We start from the raw sequence: 18,931 nt of genomic DNA on the forward strand, positions 1-18,931 counted from the left end.
GACGGGGCTGCTCTGAGTCTGCCTCTCCCCCCCCCCCCCCGGCTCCCTCGGGCACTTACCGGCTGGGGTGGAGGCAGGACTCTACTTCTTTTCCAGCGCGGCACCATCGGGGCTCTCCCTTCACCTCGGGAGCCCTCCGCCAACCTGCTGCAGTGCTCCTCTCTTCAAGTGCCTCTTCCTAGGAGAGCCCCGCCTGGGATCAGTCTTCTGGTGCAGCACACGGGGCTCCCTCCTCGCAACGGGAGCCCCGTAGGATCCATGGCTGGACTTCGGGGTCATCTTCCCCTGGCAGGGGGAAGGCGGAAGTGACGCTGGCAGTCCCGCCCACAAGCAGGGACCTGCATCTGTCTTCCTGGTTGCGCTAGGCAGTGGCCCGGGGGAAGCTCTCTCGCGGCGCAGGCCGCAGCATTGAGGCGCGGGGTGGGCACCCGCTCTCATTCAAAAATACTAACTCGGGCAAAGTTGCGTGGTGGGCACCCACACAGGATAATATATAAATAAGGCCCAAGTCGCGGGGTGGGCACTCGCGCAGCACCCCAATAACCATAGAAAGCAGCAAATCAGCGGGGTGGCACCCGCAAGGCCGCCATCATGGGGGAGCCCCTACGCTGGGGATTCCCCCTCCACCAGCACCACGCAGCCCCGGGGCAGCGAAGCTCCAGTGCCCCCGGGGAATGCAGGCAGCGTGCTCCTCGTGGTTAACAAGAGCCAGGTGCTCTTAAAGCAAAGCCAGCCCTCCTCGGGTTAAAAGGAAACAAGGTCAAGGCTCCCGGGCACAGAAATGGAGCTTATAGCTCCCCACAAAGGAAAGTCCTCCAGAGCCATAGCCAATGCAGAAGGGTCCCAGGAAGTAGTCTTCCAGGCATCCAGGGGCAGGGCATGTCCCAAGGAGGCAAGCCTTCCCCTGGGCCCCAGCAGCAGCATGCCCCTGATAGATTCGAGTAGCAAGACAAGAACAAATTCATGGGGTCACAGCCCCTCTTTTATACACCTAATCCTTTGTCTACAAGGTGCAGGCAATGGGAGAACTAGCTACAACTGGTACTGGGGAGCTCCTGAGCACTGAGGGACATATTACCAAGGGGGGCGATAGGCAATTATCTCCGGTTTAGCGGCCGATAATTCTATCGCTCTATTAGCAAGCTGTCGCTAACTGATGTTAGCGACAGCTTTTAGGCGATAGCGAGCGGTTTGGGGCCCGCTTTGCATGTCAGCGATATTTATCGCTAATGACATGCAAAGTGGGCGTACCCAACCTGTTAGCGACTGAAAGCAGTTGCTAACGTCGCTATCGCCTATTAGCAAGGCAGGCGTAGCGATGGAAATATTCCCACTATCGTCAAAAACCAACGCCTGCTCAGACAAGTTCTTAGCCATGTTATCCAATGGGAGGTGGATAACATGGCTAAGAGCATTTCGTCGCTAATGCGTGAATATCGCTGTATTCTCAGCGATATTCACGCATTTCGCCTGATTTTTATCGCTTTTGAGATAAACCTTGCTAATAGCAAGTTATCTCAGCGATAAAAACCGGTGATGCGCGGCGATAAAAATATTGCCGCTAACCCTACTTAGCGATAAATATCGCTATTTGTTGGTAATATGCCCCTTTGTTTTGCTCAGCCCCTCTCTCCCTTTCACTGGACAGGCTAGGGACATCAGACGCACCACAGGGGGTGGAGCCTGCATTGTGGAGGGAAGACACAGCCCTATTCAGGTCCCAGGTGCAACTCCTCCCTCCCATCTACATGCAGATCTCCCTGTTCACCACCAGGCAGACCCATTCTGGCTCCTGGAGCCAAGCACACCAGCCAGCACCTGTTACTCACAAGCCAGACAGGCAATTCACATCACACTGCACACAGAAATGCCAACTTATAAAATTGGCACTTCTCCACTAGCCACAATCAATCTGCACACACCATTGCGCAGCATTTATTCTCATGAGTTTGCACATACCAAACTTGCCCCTGCACTCCCCACATATCAGGAACTACCATGGACACACACATCCTTATGCATTCCTATGGGAGGGCAGGCCACTCTCACCACACATACACAGAGAGTGCACGCACTTTACACTGGGCCACAGTGAGAAAGTGCGCAGAGGCCTAAAATCACCAACACCAGGTTACAGATACAGGCTAGGAGAACGCAAAAAGTTTTTGGGTGAACCTGGCAAAAGGGCCAAGTCCAACATTGGGTGTCCCGGTCTTACCCAGGATGCCCACTGTATTTTTTTATAAGGGGCCACAGGAGGAGCCTTATGCCCCTGAGGCCCTGCCAGCTCCCTCAAGTGGCAGCCGTAATGTTTTTATTTAGGGGTTCCCACTCGGGGCACCTCAAAACTTTATAATTTTTTGGGGCCGTGAGGGGAGACCCAAGGCTGCTGGCATTTTTTATAATGATAAAGTGGCACCCGGGTCACATCACAACTAGTCCCATTTCTATTTTATTTTTTATATTTGAGTGCCCAGGTGCCCATTTGGGACTGCGGGGAGAGTCCATGGCTCTCGCAGCCTCACCGGTACCCTGCTCCTGAAGGAGGCGGGATTTTGTTTTGTATAAGTGGTGTACCCTGGTGCCCACCCGGGCCATGGCACAGTCCGTCCCTTATTGGGGGCTGCATGGGAAGGTTCAAGGTCTCCGCAGCCCTGCCAGCTCCCAGCTTGCACTCATTCCGGATGCAGCGGGAGCTTTCTTTTGCTCCCGTGGGGTGGGAGCAATGAAAGCATATCCCTGCCTGAGAGCTTGGGCAGGGGAATACTCTGTTCTCCCACCGTGCGAGAGTAGCTTTGTCCTCCCGCCTGGTGGGAGAACTGTTAGCATTTTCCCTGCCTGCGTCCTTGGGATTGGGGACTTTGGAACACAGTCACTGAGCCGGCCCAGGGGGCTGGGGTCCCCAGGGCCATTCTATGGCTCGGGACAGGGGTCCACGAACCCCTCCCTTTTAATTAACTTATTGTCCCTGTGCAGTCGTGTCCCAGGGGCCTGCTGGAGGCCCGGGGAGGGTTGCATCATGCCCCCTCCCCTTTAAGATACTGGCCCTGGGGGATAGGGTCCCCAGGGCCTTGTGAAGGCTTAGGGAGGGGGGCCGCGAGCCCCCTCCTCTTAAAACATACCCCACGCGCCTGGCTCACCCAGGGGTTCTTTTAATAGAAACAGGCAGGAACCCAAGCTTTCTTTTTTATTTAACTGTGGATTTGCGGATCCTCCGCAAATTCACAATAAAAAATAAATAAATGTTCTTAGTTCCAAACATGGTCCTCGGGGACCCCAACACTGGGCCTAGGGGTCAGTTTGTTGACATAGATTCATCTTCTCGGATGGATATCTGGGTGTGCTAATACTCTGAACCTTTGTGCAAGAGTGCTCTCGATCAGGAGCTTGTCTGTACATGGGTGAATGGCATGCCAATGCCCATGCATGCCGCTATCCTCAACAAGAATTGGCAAAGCAAATAGGTCTCGTCGATAAAAGCTATTGACTTTGGCAATGTTACTCTGCTTCCTATGTCTTTGTTTTACGTTTATTGTAGGACTGAGTCCCAAGTCCTAAGATGGCTGCCACCACTTCCTGGTTGAGGTGGTGGCAGTCAAGCAGATCTCAGGATGAGATCTGTTGGCTTCGCTGATCCTCCGTGGCATGATATAAAAAAAAATGTTACCTTCATTTTTGCCAAACTGCTGAATGGATTTACACCGAAAAGCACTCTTTCTGGACCAAGATCTAGTTTTCTACTAAATTTGGTGTAAATCCATTCAGCGGTTTGGGCTGTAGATGTGATTAAGTTCATATGTAAAAATGAATTTCTCTGACCCGGCTTGACGGATCAGCCCTAATCTTTCCATGCACAAACTAGTCAAAGCATAGCACTTTTTGGGAAAATGTCATGGAGATTCATCCAGAGAGTGCTAAAGATTTATCAGCACATAAAAAAGCGTTTCCTATGGAAACACGATCTTAACTATAACTACCTAGTGGCTACCGCTCTTTCATTCCCTTTCTCACTCTTTCTTGCTCACTCTCTCACTTGCTCTATTTATCTCTCTCTCTCTCTATCATGCCATAGATGTCTTCAATATTCCACTAATTAGCACGATGATGCAAGGGTCAACACCTTCCCAAGGGTGAACATCCTTGTGCCATGCATCCCCAAAAGAGGCCAGGAAATACTTAGGCACCATTATGCAATGCATACCCACATAGCCAAAAATTATCATCTTTAAGATTATCATCTTTATGCTAGGACTGGCACTGGGGTGGGCACCATCATGCCAAGGGTGCCCTCAGTTGGCCAATAATTGTCATCAATATGCCATGGCCAGAATTTTTCCAGGGATGGGTATCATCATTGTGCCATGGATGCCCTCAATAGGCCAGGAGTCAGCGCCAACATGCCAAGGACAGTATTTTGCTGAGTGAGCATACCATTGGGTCATGGATAACACCAACATTCTACAAAGACCTGTCATTGTGCAAGGGCCAGGTGCCCGCAAACCCATATGAACATACATACATATGGAAAAACACACAGCACAAACACTTTCTGCCCAAAACCGAAACTAGGGTATTACCTCAAATAAGAACAAATGAAATGCAGTGCACATAGGTGCAACGTGTAAACAATATAAATATGATACAGATTTATATATAGGCAAAAGGGACATCTCCTATGCTTTAATATCACACAGTCAAATTTAAATGTGCCCCATGTGTTTGAAATCAATCTACTTTAGTCAATCTCTTCAACAGTGTTGACATTTCGACCTTCACTCCGATTCCAGTGGGTCTTCTTTGGACAAGAAATGAGCAGTGCGCCGTCTGCACCATTTTATACTATAACACTATAATATTTTTCCAATATGGCTGTACTTGTTTCTGTTTTTGAAGAATACATTAATCACAGGTATCCATTAATTTATTCATACCTGTATTGATATTGAAATAAAGCCTACTGAACCTTTGTTCTCGCTCCACACATACATATGGCCATGTGCACACACAGACACCTACACACATAAACAGGCATGCAAATTGGCCGTTGCTGAAGAACGCTGGCAGGGAGTGCTCCATCAGAGAGCTGTGGCACTCTTTTGAAGGCTTGGCTCATTTGAAACAGAGCAGTGCCTATCAACACTCTAACTGAACCCACTGTGCCTGCCACTTGGTTTGCTCACCTAGCAGACATGCGTAAATTGGATTGTTTTTCTGATGGTACCCCGAAGGTCTGGAGCTGTGCTGTATGTACATCTTCAGACAAGTTATATTCTTTCATGCATATATACTCAGATCACCCATGCCCACAGTTTCTGGGACTTACCAACCCAGTCGGTGCCATTTCTGCAAATGACTGTTCCCTTCCCCATCATTACGAGGCTGCCTCCTCCTCTGCTCCTTACGCCGCCTGGTGAGGAGCTCAGGCAAGAAAGAACTGAGGCCCTGGTGCCACCCCATGCACTGTTACTGAGAGGACAGATCTGCACTTCATTGGCCAATGACCACAGTTGAAATGAAGAAGTTGGAGAGGGAAGCATATCCAGAACAATATTCTGCTCATGTCCATGAAACCTAAATTCAAAGCCATGCCTTTACGTAAGATGACAACTTTGTCTTGAATTATGGCCTTAACTTCGGGGACCATACACAAATATATTATACATGGTTAACTGTCAGTGTGTTTTTCCAAACATCAGGGTATCAAGTGACATCATAGACAACTCGAGCTTCCCTCTCTTTATTTGTCTGATGTCTCTTGCAACTTCTGGGTCAAAAACAACCATATTATTTACAGCTACCCATCTCCAATTCTGTATATAGCCTGCCATAGCTACCTATGACAACCATTAGAGGTCTGTATCAGTGTTATTGGCCAATGCTGCATTTGAAGCCCAATTACAAAAATAGGGGGATTCAGACATCTGTATAGCCTGCTACTCCACCTTAAAGGCTAGGTAAAGATTATTTCAGGGATTTCAAGATTTTAATAATGGCACAGCTGCTGAAATAGATCTACCTGCTTTCAGAGGAAGAAGTAGAAGGAGGGTTTTTCTGATAAAGCCTACCACCACAGGTTCCACGAAGGTTCCTTCGTGTTTTTGTTTATGGCCCAGGGACAGTTTTAGAAGTCTCACAAGCCTCTTGTTTTGCCAAAGGTTCATGATAAAAATGTTCTGTTCAAGTGTCAGTCTAATGTTGCTTCCGCCTACCGCAGCATACAGCATGTGGCAATAGAACAGCCGACTTCAGCCATTGGTGCTCTTCACTGTGAGTGATGGACTTTCGCAAGTATATATACACCACAGAAAAGTAGTCCACGGCAGTGTTTGGGCTGGTGGACAAGTATTCTCTTTCCTTTTGTATATTTCTTGGGTTTTATGTTTTTGAGAATACATGCACATCACATTTACACTGTGCCATTTTTTACTTTTTATCAATTTTAAACTTTTATAACCTATTTGCTTTGTTTACAAAAAAAGACTGGCGCCTTGCCTAAGCTGAACCTATTGTCTTTGCCAAGGCTCATTTCCCCTTTGTGTGAAAGTATTTCTGTTGACTGTGTACTTTGAAACCTTAACTCTGGACAACTGGTCTCTCTTTTTTCTCCCCTTGTCCCTCCCATTTAGATGCTCATAGGCTTTGAGGGTTAGTGCAGGAAGGTAGAGCTAGTTGCAGTAGAATTAGTTGATCAGGGAAAATAAAATTGAGCATTTATATCTGCGTGTCCACAGTGGACAAGAGGAATAGTTAGTCTGCGCACCAGCTAGGATCTCCATCATTCATTTTGGTCCTCGGGAATGAGTCTAGCTGAATAGTGGCCTTAGCAGATTCTCTTGGCTCTAGAAGAGGGGGGTTGGTTCTATGCCATAGACTTCAGACATTCCTAATTTCATATCCTAGGTTGGCACACTTGGCCTTCTACTTCTCAAACAGTTTCACCGACCAAGAAAAGGGTTGTGCATCGTGTTGATCATGCCACCAGTTTTATCTTAACCGTACGAATGCTATGTTATACTCATGTCATTATTTTGTTACACAGTGAGAATGCCCTTCATGTAAACTATTTTGTGTATTTATTTCATTGCTGTAAAGTTGAGATCCATCGTTGATGTGCACTTAGTGAGTGCATTGATGGCATTTGATGCCTTTCAGCACCTTGTGCCCATACAGGTTACCTTTGGGGTAGCAGTGTGGAGTACTCTGAATTCATTCTTCAAACACTGCGGTGTGGATGTGAGTTCCAGGGATGAAGCTAAAACAGTCTATGCTGTTTTTTCTAAATATATTTACTGGACAAGATAAGCAGTTGAACCGCAGAAAGGAAAACAAAGTGTGTCTACCAAGTATAGATAACCACAACCATAGTGGAGCACCAATAAACAATCTAAGACTCAACAGCTGTTAATTATTGAATATCCCAGGAATAAATAAAGTCACAAAAAGACCTCTGCTATCCAGGAATCTGGGGTAAAGGAAGAGAAGGTAGACTGCCAGGAAACGAAAAAGTCTGCAATAAAATTCCCATCAGCTCCAAAGAATGTATTACCTAACAGGTGCATTGTCCACCAGCCACATACAAAAACACTCTGCCTGATTATAGAAAAAACAAGCATTGGCAAAGCCAAGAGTCCTCGCCTATGTGCGAGCTATTGGCTTTGCCAATGTCTTTTTGCCATGTTGTACGTACATCAGTGTGGCTGCAGTTCAGCATGGCTAAACATTAGTGGTTAGGCATAGAGGAGAGTGGAGTGGTGTTGAGAGGTATAGAGTCTTGTAGAGTGGCAAAGTGGAATGGCATAGGGTAGAGTGGAGTGGCGTACAATACAGTGGCATATAATAGGGTGATGTAGAGTGAAGTAGAGTAGGGTGGCACAGATTAGAGTAGCATTGAGTGGAGTGGCATGGCGTTCAGTACATTGGTACAGGGTAGAGTGGCATAGAGTTGAGTGGTGTAGAGTAGATTGGCATAGCTTAGAGTGGAGTGTTGTAGAGTGGTGTGTTGTTCAGTGGAGTGTTGTAGAGTTCAGTGGTGTAGAGTTAAGTGGTGTAGAATAGAGTGGCAAGGAATGGCATGGAGTGGCATTTATTGGAGTGGTATAGATTGGCAAAGAGTAAAGTGGCATAGAGTAGAGTGGCATTGAGAGAATGTTTTGTAGAATGCCATAGAGTGGCATTGTGTAGAGTGGAGTGGTGTAGAGTGGAATGGCATAGAGTGGTGCAGAGAAGAGTGGCGTACATAAGATTTGTATAGAGTGGAGTGGCGTCGAGTGGATTAGAGTAGAAAGGCTTATAGTGGCATAGAGTAGAGGGACATAGGATGAATTAGAGTAGAGTGGCGTGGAGTACTGTGGCATAGCGTGGTGTAGAGTAGAGTGATGTAGAGTGGAGTGGAGTGGTGTAGAGCCATGTCGAGTAGTGTGGCATAGAGTAGAGTGATATAGAGTGGTGTAGAGTAGAATGATGTAAAGTGGAGTGGAGTGACATGCAATAAAGTAGAGTGGCTTAGAGTTGAATGTTGTGGAGTAGTGTATAGTACAGTGCTATAGGGTAGAGTGGCATAAAGTAGAGTGGCACAGACTGGAGTGGCAAAGAGCAGAGTGGCATAGAGTTGAGTGGTGCAGAGTGGAGTGGAGTGGTCTACAGTAGTGGGGTGTAAAGTGGCATGGAGTGGCATAGAGTGGAGGGGCACAGAGTGGCGTGCAGTAGAGTGGGATAGAGTAGAGTTGTGTGGATTTGAGTGGCATTGTGTAGAGTGGTGCAGAGTGGAGTAGCATAGAGTGGCCTAGAGTAGCGTACATTAGAGTTGTATTAAGTAGAGTGGCGCAGAGTGGCATACAGCAGAACAGCGTATGGTGGCCTAGAGTAGCATGGAGTGTAATGGCATGGAGTAGAGTGGCGTATAGTAGAGTGGAGTGATGTAGAATGGAGTGACATAAAGTGGCGTAGAGTAGAGTGGTGGGGAGTCGAGTGGCGTGGAGTATGCTATGTTATGTTGATTTGTATAGCGCACTAATCACCCGAGACGGTATCAATCTATTTGGGCAGGTGTGTAAGTGTCTGGTTCCAAGGTGCTTATATGAAGAGCCAGATCTTCAGCTTCTTGCGGAACTCGAAGTGAGGAGGAGGCTCTGATATGTTGAAGGAGATAGTTCCATATCTTGGGTGCAATGTGGGAGAATGAGTGACCTCCAGTTTTGCTTTTGCGGAAGAGGTTTGTGTGTGTGAGTGAGAGTGAGGCAGGGATTAGTTCTCTGGTGGGTTGGTAAAAGTGTATGTGGCTTTTCCTGTATTGTGTAGAACTTTGTATGTGTGCATGAGAAGCTTCAATTTGCTGTGCTTATGAACGGGGAGTCAGTGAAGCTTTCTGTGCTGCAGTGTGATGTGGGTGCGGTGTGGGAGGTATAGTATGAGTCGTCTGGCTGTGTCCTGAATGGTCTTGAGACTGTTTCAGAGTTGTTTGGAGATTCCTGCATAGAGTGTTGCCATAGTTCTGTCTGCTGGTGATGAGTGCTCGTGTGACAGTCCATCTGGTGTTTTGAGGCAACTATTTGAAGATCTTTTAGTGAATGCATAGGATGTGGAAGCGTGAGGTGCACACTGCGCTGACTTGAGGCATCGTGTTGAGCTTGTCGTCTAGAATGATCCCTAGGTTTCTTGCGTGTACTGTGGGTGTTGGTCCTAGCTCCAACGGCCAACAGTTGGAATCCTATGGGGAGGTCTTGTTGCAGAAGACCAGTACTTCAGTCTTGTCGGAGTTGAACTTCAAGCAATTGATTCGCATCCAGCATGCTACCATGATCATGCAGTTTGTGAAGTTGGTTCTGGTGTTGTTTGTCTTGTCCGTCAGGCAGAGGATGAGTTGGGTGTCATCAGCGTAGAAGATGACAATAATATCTTGTGATCCGATGATGTTGGCGAGCCGTGTCATGTTATGTTGAAAAGGGTGGGGCTGAGGGACGATACCTTTGGGAGAACGCCTATCAGTTACTGGTCTCTGATGTGAAAGGTGGCAGCCTGACCCGTTGGGTTCTTTCTTTGAGGAAGGAACAGATCCATTTGAGAATGTTGTGGGAAACAGTGTTGAAGGCCGCGGAGAGGTTGAGCAGGATGAGGGCTGCTGTTTCTCCTCAGTCCAGGATGTTTCCAATGTTGTATAGTGGTGTAGAGTGGCATTGTGTGGTGTAGATTGGCATAGAGTAGAGTGGAGTGGCATAAAGTAGAGTTGCATGGAGTGGGGTGGAATGGAGTAGAGTGGCATGGAGTAGAGTGGCGTGTAGTAGAGTGGAATGGAGTAGCACAGAGTGCAGGGGTGTAGAGTAGCAGAGAGTAAAGTTGTGTAGGGTACAGTAGTGTAGAGTGTAGTGATGTGAAGTGCCATATAGTGGCACTGTGTGGAGTGAGTGGCATGGAGTGGTGTAGAGTAGAGAGGCAAAGAGTGGGATGGAGTAGAGTGGCATGGAGTATAGTAGCATGGAGTAGAGTGGCGTGGCATAGAGTATTGTCGAGTAGAGTGGCATAGAGTGGAGTGGTGTAGAGTTGAGTTGCAAAGAGTAGAGGTGCATACTGTAGAGTGGCATTGTATGACGAAGAGTGGGGTGAAGTAGAGTGGTAAGGAATAGAGTGGCATGGTGTAGAGTGCAGTGGTGTAGAGTGATGTGGCATAGAGCGGTATAGAGTGGCATTGTGTTAAGTGAGTTGCATAGAGTAGAGTGACATTGTGTGAGGTGGAGTGAAGTAGTGTTGTGAAGTATAGTGGCGTGGAGTATAGTGGCGTGGAGTAGGGTGGCATGGCACAGAGTAGAGTGGAATGACGCAGAGTGGAGTGTTGTGGAGTAGAGTGGCATAGAGTGTTGTAGACTAGAGTGGTGTAGAGTGGCAGTGAGTGGAGTAGAGTGGCATAGAATACAGTGCCATGGAGTGACACTGAGTAGAGTAGAGTAGAGGGAGTGGCATAACGTAGAGTGCATAGAGGAGAGTGCAATAGAGTGGAGAAACATAGAGTAGAGTGGCATAGAGTAGAGTGGCATAGACTGCTATAGAGTGGCATTGTGTAGAGTGGCATAGATTACAGTAGCATAGAGTAGTGCAGTGCAGAATGTAGTAGCATAGAGTGGCATTATGTGAAATGAGTGGCGTGGAGTGTAGAGTGATATAGAGTGGGGGAGAAGAGTATAGTGGCGTGGAGTAGGGTGGTGCAGAGTGGAATGATAGAGTGGAGTGATGCAAAGTGTAGAGTAGAATGGCATAGAGTAGTGTAGACTGGTATAGAGTGGAGTGGTGTAGAGTAGAGTGGCATAGAACAGAGTGCCCAAGAGTAGCATAGAGTGGGCTGGGGTGGAGTAGAGTGGCATAGAGTGGAGTAGCATAGAGTAGAGTGGTGTAGAGTGGATGGCATAGAGTGCCGTAGAGTGCCATTGTGTGGAGTGAGTGGCAGAGAGTAGAGTGGGGTCGAGTAAAGTGGTGTAGAGAAGAGGGGCGCAGAGTGGAGTAGTATAGAGTCCCATGGGGTGGCGTAGAATAGAGTGGCATAGAGTAGAGTGGAGTGGAGTGGCATAGAGTGGGGTATAGTGGAGCAGACTGGCTTAGAGTGGAATGGAGTGGCTTAGAGTGGAGTGGAGTGGCATAGAGTGGGGTTGAGTGACAGAGTAGAGAAGCATTGAGAGGAGTGGAGTGGCATGAACTGCTGTAGAGTGTAGTGTCATAGAGGAGAACGGCATAGAGGAGAGTTGCATGGAGTGGAGTGGTATAGAGTGGAGTGTTGTAGATTAGAGTGGAGTGCAGTGGCATACAGTAGAGTGGAGCAGAGTGGCAAGGCATAGAGTAGAGTAGTGTAGAGTGGCTTAGAGTGTAGTAGCATAGAGTAGAGTGGCATAGAGTAGTACACTTGTGGGTGTAAGTATCTAAAGCATCAATATAGATGTCAGATAGGGTGAAAGCAACATAAATAAGAAGCTGTATGCCTGTGTTAAAAGTAGGAAAACCCATTGTATGTCCAGGAATAATACTGAAATGCTCATAAAAAAATAGTGCATTGCAAAATTATAAGAAAAAACACGTGTACTTGGTCCATGATCCAGGGAAGAGCTAACACAAGATAGGAAGTGAAACCTACAGAAGCTAAGCAATGGAAAGACTGCAAATGAGAGTGACAACGAAAACAACTAATAGTATGCTGTAGTTGGGTTTTAACCCCTTTAAAGCGTTGTAAATAGACCTCCCCAGTGCTGCGCTGTCCATTGGAACTAGTGCTGAATGGACGTCCAACGGTCGTGCGCAGCACTGGGGAGGTAGTGGCCGTGACGACCGTTGGCCGACGGCAGCAATTAAGGGGTTAAGCCCACTGAATTGTAAACAATACATCTCGCAGCACAGCGCATTCACGGTGTAGGTGAAACCTAATCACTCTTCTCAGCTCTGATGCAAACAAGAGATGCTTTAAGCCATGGGCGGAGTGAGTAATTGCCCAGAGCCCCTAACTTCCAAGCGGCCCCTGAGGAAAGTCAACTTTCTCTCTTTTTCACCCTTTTCTCTATCATAACATCTCTCCCTCGTCTCATCCTATTTCTGACTCCTACTCTGTCTTTCTATGCCCTGTATTAAGGATTTTTCTGCCCTGAGTAAGACATATTTTAACTTTTGTATGTGACCCTCTTAATGAACAGTTTGCATCATTTGGGCTTGGTTTAGCACAGAAGGGTTGGATCAAAGTTGTTTCAGACAGGCCCCCCATAAATATCCCTTTGCCGAAGGGCCCCCAAAATGTCACTGATGCGAGCACTGGCAGTTTGTATCTGCTCTGGGGAGAGTCCAATAGTGGAATCTAGAGCTGGCTCCATATTTCACTGCCTGCAGGTCCTGCAACCCTTTCAGAAGGTGCAGGGATCCCCTGCAGGCAAGTGAAGTGTATGGCTGCACTTGTTGGCAGAGATCAAAGGAGGTCACTAGGGTCTTTGTACTACCTTCTCCCAAGGGAGACTTCTGGGGCACACTATCTGTGCACTACTTCATAGTTCAGGTAAAATTAGTACACATGCCCACAGCTTGTTTTCCCGTTCACCTGCACTTGTAATTCTGCGCTGATGCAAAGGTGTTACCTCATTTGCAGGAGACACACCCCCAAGAAATTGAGGGAACAATTCCCAGGGTTTATGCTGAGCGCAATGTTTTGTGTTGTTTTTGTGTCATTGTGAGCCATGTTTCAGAAAGGGTGGCATAAGGGTCTGTGGCACCTTTGGTAATTCCAGAGTTGCTCGAGAGTCCTAGAATACATTCCCTGGAATGGACCCATAATGTCAAATTCCTTATGATCGGGGAGCATCTCTTCCACCCACCTATGGTGCATGGTCCAAGACTGGATAGCAAGCCACAAACAGCAGCATGCAGTGCAGTGATTGGGTTTAAATTAATCTGCCTTGCTGTGGCCCTCTTTTCTCAGATCCAGAAACTTTTAGGCAGTGGCAAGCTGGGAAAAAATGCCTTTCCCCATGCCATAGCATCACTCTGGCAAGGAACCACATTGAAACGTCAAGACTCAGAGTAATAGCTTCCTTTATTTGCAATGCAGATTTTGCCTGTTTAGCAGGGCAGTGTGGCTTAACATCAGGTAAAACATGGATCCTAGCACAGTACATATCCCCAGTGACTAGGCACATCCCGGAGAAGGGAACTGAGACAGAGATACAAAAAAGACAGCAAAATAAAGTGTTTTTCAATTTCTCATGGAGGAAGGAAAACTCAACATACATCTGAGTGCATGTTTTTCATCATAGGGACTTTTACAGATAGTCCTTAGATTATTTTTCTCTGGACCTCCACTATTCTGTCCTTTCTAGACGCAGAGAAAGACAGGCAGACATGTGTGGCACACTTGTGTCCCAACTGCCAGCCAGATTTAAAAAAAAAGATTTATTCTGTCCCCTGGCCAGCTACAGGGACTCTTCAAGAGTGTTGAGGAAAGCAAACTAACATCTCCAGAAAGGTACTTTTTGGTGAGTAACTTGTATTTGTTAATTGACAAAAACATGACATCGGTCCTATAGGGTGCCATTTATGTACATCATAAAATACATCATTAATCACAGTACATACTGTAAATACTAGTTAAAGCAGAAGGTGAGACTGGATGCTTTGTTCCCTTTTCTCTTAGTAACATAGTAATCAGACTCCTACTAAGTCTTCCCTCAGAAATTCTGCTAAGACAGATTTACTGTTTAGCAGTGTCTAAAGCATGTCTAAAGTCCTGCTTACTGTATTTTTAATTTCATTAAATACGCACCCACTAGGCACATAACATCCAGCAGCAACACACCGTTATGGGCATTGGGGGTTCACCTTTCTTGATTTCTGACCCTATTTTGTTATACCTATAGTGAATATTAATCTGCTATTCACCAGGAGTTGGCCTAACGGTTAGGGCGGTGGACCTCGAATCTGGGGAACCGGGTTTGAATCTCGGCAATGACGCTGAACATCCTGTGATTCTGGGCAAATCTCTTAATCTCCCTGTGCCTAACAAATAAGAATGTGTTCTCATGTAACGCAACTGGTGCTATGTAAAGCGCTCTCATACTCGGTACCGGTTCAAGTTCGCGCTATATAAAACTCTGTAAAAAATATATATATATTGGTATGATAAAATGCTGACCCCCGTGGTGAGGGTGAAGCAGCTGTGTCATGCGGGCAGTGAATATGTCAGCATGCACATACAGGTGTCAGGAGAGAGTAGCGCTGGCGTGGCGTCTTTGCCTCAGGGTTAGCCATGCCTCAGTGCCACCACATTAGTGACGTGCTGCAGCATCACAAATACAGATCACCCTGGGAGCTTGTCACATCACTTGTCGCCTCCCCATCTCCGATCCTTTCAGAGCGAGCTGGGATATTGGAGGTAGTTCTTGGCATATGGGGCACCCGTAGAAAAATGCTGGTGCTGGTAGGTAATTCTTGACATAAAGAAGGATAAATATGACATATGAGGTGAGAGCAGGCAACAACCAAAAGGCTTGTCCAGACATTATTGAGATACTTTTTGGCACATGGGTAACCCATGGTAGGTTGATGGCACAAATTGCAGAATTTTGGCACTGGCATATTGTATGTAATTCTTGGCAATAGGGGACTTTTACCATAAAATGCTAGCCCTGGCACAATGAGAAGCACATGAGGAGCACTCAGCACATTGTGAAATTAAAAAGGATCTGCTGCCAGCGAGCGTTTGGCTACATTGGCTTAACAGACAAAAGGCTTTTGAGCCTTTTTGTGTGACCATGTTACTTTAAAATGCAATGCGATCACATTTCTTTTCAAAATGTTCTTTGATGGAATAACCAGTGTTGTGCGGTGGCTCAGAGAGACACGATACTCCAGCCCGTGCAAGGATTCAACGTGGGACCGATGAAATGAGCTCTCTGAAGAAGAGCCATAACCCCAAAATGCTTTGGGGCTACCAGCAAATCAGTGTCAGCTGTAATAAGTTGAACTTCACTAATTAATAAACTGTTGATTTAACTGTTAATTACTTGGGGATAAGGATAATGGGAAAAGTGGCATGTAAATTGGTTTAGAGGATTCAATACCCCCTAAAGAAACATAATTTCGGACCTGTCTTTTAATAAACATTTATAAACTGTGCAACAGAAATGCTAAGGCCCTCATCATAAGTGGTGCAGAAAAATACCCATTATTTCCCTGACAAGATGTACCAGGACCTATGGCAGTGGGAATGGTAATGAGAAACCATGGAGATTACATGATTTTAGGGGCTATCATGTGGGAATTGTTGTTTCCTTCAGCAGCAGACATCTGCATGTGAAACATCACACTCACAATTCTGAAGTGCCTGGTACCTGCCATTTCCAGCACTTACCAGGCCCATTGGAATAAACCGGGCACTCATAATTAGGGCCTGTGCAGGTTATTTTGACACTTTTTTACCAATTACAAATTAGAGATTCAAGTCTCACAGTTATATTGAGAAGTAGCTTCTCAGCACCTGAGACTTAAAACCAGCATGTGCATTTGGGGCATTAAGGTGTGGTGTCTGTGTGCCATCTTAGATTATTTGTATATATATTGTATGTTTAGCATGTTTTCATTTCTTTTTAGATTTTGGATGGCCGATCCATAAAAGGATGTGTGAGCGTTGAGCCATACATTCTTGGAGATTTCGTTAAGTTATCGAACAACAAGGATGTTGTGAGATCGCAGTACAAAGCAACAGAGTATGGTTTGGCCTTTGGACACTTCACCTACGAATTTACCAACAGATCAGAAATTGTTGTGGATCTGCAAGGTATGTGTACTAAGACATTCCATTTTTCCTGTTTTCACATCGCTATGAAAAAGGTAGCGAAATAAGCCCAAGACTTAATGCACAGAAAACCACGATTCTCTTTTTCCCTGCTTTGTGTGTAGTAATTACCCCTTACCCTGTTCACTGTCCTTCAACTCATATGCCTTTCTCTCCCGCCCCAAGGACTCTTGGCATCATCTTTGACTCTTCTTTTTCTTTCTGAACTGCTCTCCCCTGTGATCAAAAACTTTCAAAAGTTCCAGATGTACTAAACTTTTTTCTGATTCACTAAATGAGAGGGTTTGCAACCAGTAAAAACATTTTCTTATTTGCTAAACTAATTTTACAAGTCCAAAAACAACTTCCAACTCGTAAAATGGGTTTAGAAATTATTACAAATTTTGGATTCGAAAAAAGAATTGTCACAATGTTAGACAATGTTGGCCTACTTTTAAATTCTCACTTCAAATATCTAATGATTAAGGTGTTTTGCACATTGGGGCCATTTTAAGATCTGCAGTATGAGCTCATAGGTCTATGCTCTTCTTAACCTTTGTTGCTAAAACCACTATATTGTTTCTGCTTTTATTATATTGTTATATTTGTAATCCTCCTACACTTTGTATTTTTATGAGCTGTAGGTTTTATTATGTCATTGTACATGTGTGATGCTTTATGGATGCTATATTGCATCCGAATAAAGTTTTTTCATTGATTGAAAGAGGCGTGTTTTAGGTGTCTCTTCCAAATATTGAATCGGCACCATATGTGTCAATCATTTGTGGCCATAATACCAGTCGCTAACCACCGAAAAGTTACTGACTCCAAGTTGGGAGGCAGCTTCAGAGGGAGTGGGCAGCGGTCTAGGTGACCCTTATTGGCCTTTTTCCCCAAACTCAAAACTTTTCTTTTTTAAATGCAGCCCTGTTTCGTTTAAGGAAATTGGCAGTTTAAAAAAAACGCTTTCAGTTTTGAAATGCAGACAGGCATAAAGGTCTGCTGTTGCTTGTCTTTGCAGACAATCAGAGGGAGTCACAATTTTCTGGCTGCCCAATAAACATTAATTGGATGATCATTAGGCAAGCCAACCTATTGATACATATGTCAGTACTGATATTGGTCACAAAATGTCGATTCGCAAGTTGAGACCACATTTTGTGATCCGTATATCTGGCCCTAAGATCTGTAAAATGAAATCATTTCTTCCTTCTCTTCTCTCAAGCTAATTTCCTAATTCTTGTTTTTTTCTTGTACCAACTATTGCTCCTTACTTTACCTTGTCTTCTTACTCTGCTTCAGCCTATTCAAAACTCTTGTATTCTTCTTCTTTTCTCCATTGACTATTGGACATACATTTCACTATAAAGGTCTCAGCAGCCATGGATTCCAGTTTCAAGTCAGGTCGGATTCTGTGATCTTCGTATTGTTTTCCTACGTCTACTCTCACTTGCTTCACCTTACCTTTGTTCACTGATCTCTGCACACGTGCCACCTAGGTCTCTTCGTTTGGGTTTACAATTCCTACTCTCTGGTCATCGAACTCTTGGCTCATCGTACTTTCCTTCCTTCACAGTCCTGGCAGCTAATCTCAAGAATCGCCTCAGTTTCCATTTGCTATGATTCTATCTTATTTGTGTTCGAGAAACTCTTTTAGGAACACCTACTAACCGTAGCAGAGAGGGGTATCATTTTAGCTCTTTTGACTTGTATCACTCCTGTTTTATACCGGTTTATTATCTGTTTGTTAAGAGCCTAATACAAAGGCACGATAATTTATAAATAAGTGAATAATCAAAACCTCAAGAATTCATTCTAAAACTTTAAAAACATGAGGGGCTAGTCAGTGCCATAAGTATTCCAGATTACTATGCAGTTTTGACTACAGGCATGATGTTGTGCCAGCACATGCTTAGGAAAGCAGACTCTATAGCAGATTGTCAGTGTCTTTATATGAGTTATTTACATACAGTGAATCTCAATTAACATATCTGACATAGTCATTGGTTATCCTGAAATCCTGGCATGGATCCATTAGTTCGGGAACTAGTTTGGCTGCTCCTGATGTAAACCAGTCCTTTTTTCTGCCTTCTGTGGCCAAAGGAGACATTACAATCCCTTCCAGGTTGCCTGTCTTTGAGATCAGTAAATAATTTGTGGAATATCTTGAGATTACATGGTTCCCAAAGCATGCACATCAATTCTACAAACCTCTTTGTGAGAGGCTGTGTTGCAATAAAAATGCCATTCTTCCTTATGATTTACCGTTTTATCACAATATTGGTAGTTAGTATTTGGTTCACTGAATCTGGAAGTCAATTCAAGTCACTGAGCTAATACACAAAGTCTTTCCCAAGAGTATCTTGTTGATTTTATAAACCGCAGAAGTAATCCAAGAGGTAGGTTTGAAACGGAAGACGGAAAACGAAGGAGGAAAAAAGACGATGTTATTTTAATCGTTTTGTAAAAGTTGAGTTGGAAACATTTTAAAGGTGTACGGCATTCTCTACTAGGTTATGTGTGGTGAAAGCTACATAAACGCTGTGAACAACAATCTGACGATCTATAACGCCTGCAGAGTTTTCATTTGAAAAATAGTGCAACCCCAAAATGTACATCATTCCATACCAAATGCAATGTTGATGT

The 18,931-nt window shown here is 45.3% G+C and overlaps 1 protein-coding gene across 1 annotated transcript in view; it reads left to right on the top strand.

Moving 5' to 3' along the window:
* Positions 1-18,931, top strand: part of ALPK1 (alpha kinase 1) — a 314,892-nt gene that overhangs the window by 291,259 nt on the left and 4,702 nt on the right. The window contains exon 14 of the mRNA XM_078676727.1: positions 16,102-16,288. Coding sequence (XP_078532853.1) covers positions 16,102-16,288 — 187 coding nt within the window. The remainder of the gene's footprint in view (positions 1-16,101; positions 16,289-18,931) is intronic.

This window comes from Lissotriton helveticus, chromosome 2_1 (assembly GCF_964261635.1).
Source record: "Lissotriton helveticus chromosome 2_1, aLisHel1.1, whole genome shotgun sequence".
NCBI lineage: Eukaryota > Metazoa > Chordata > Amphibia > Caudata > Salamandridae > Lissotriton > Lissotriton helveticus.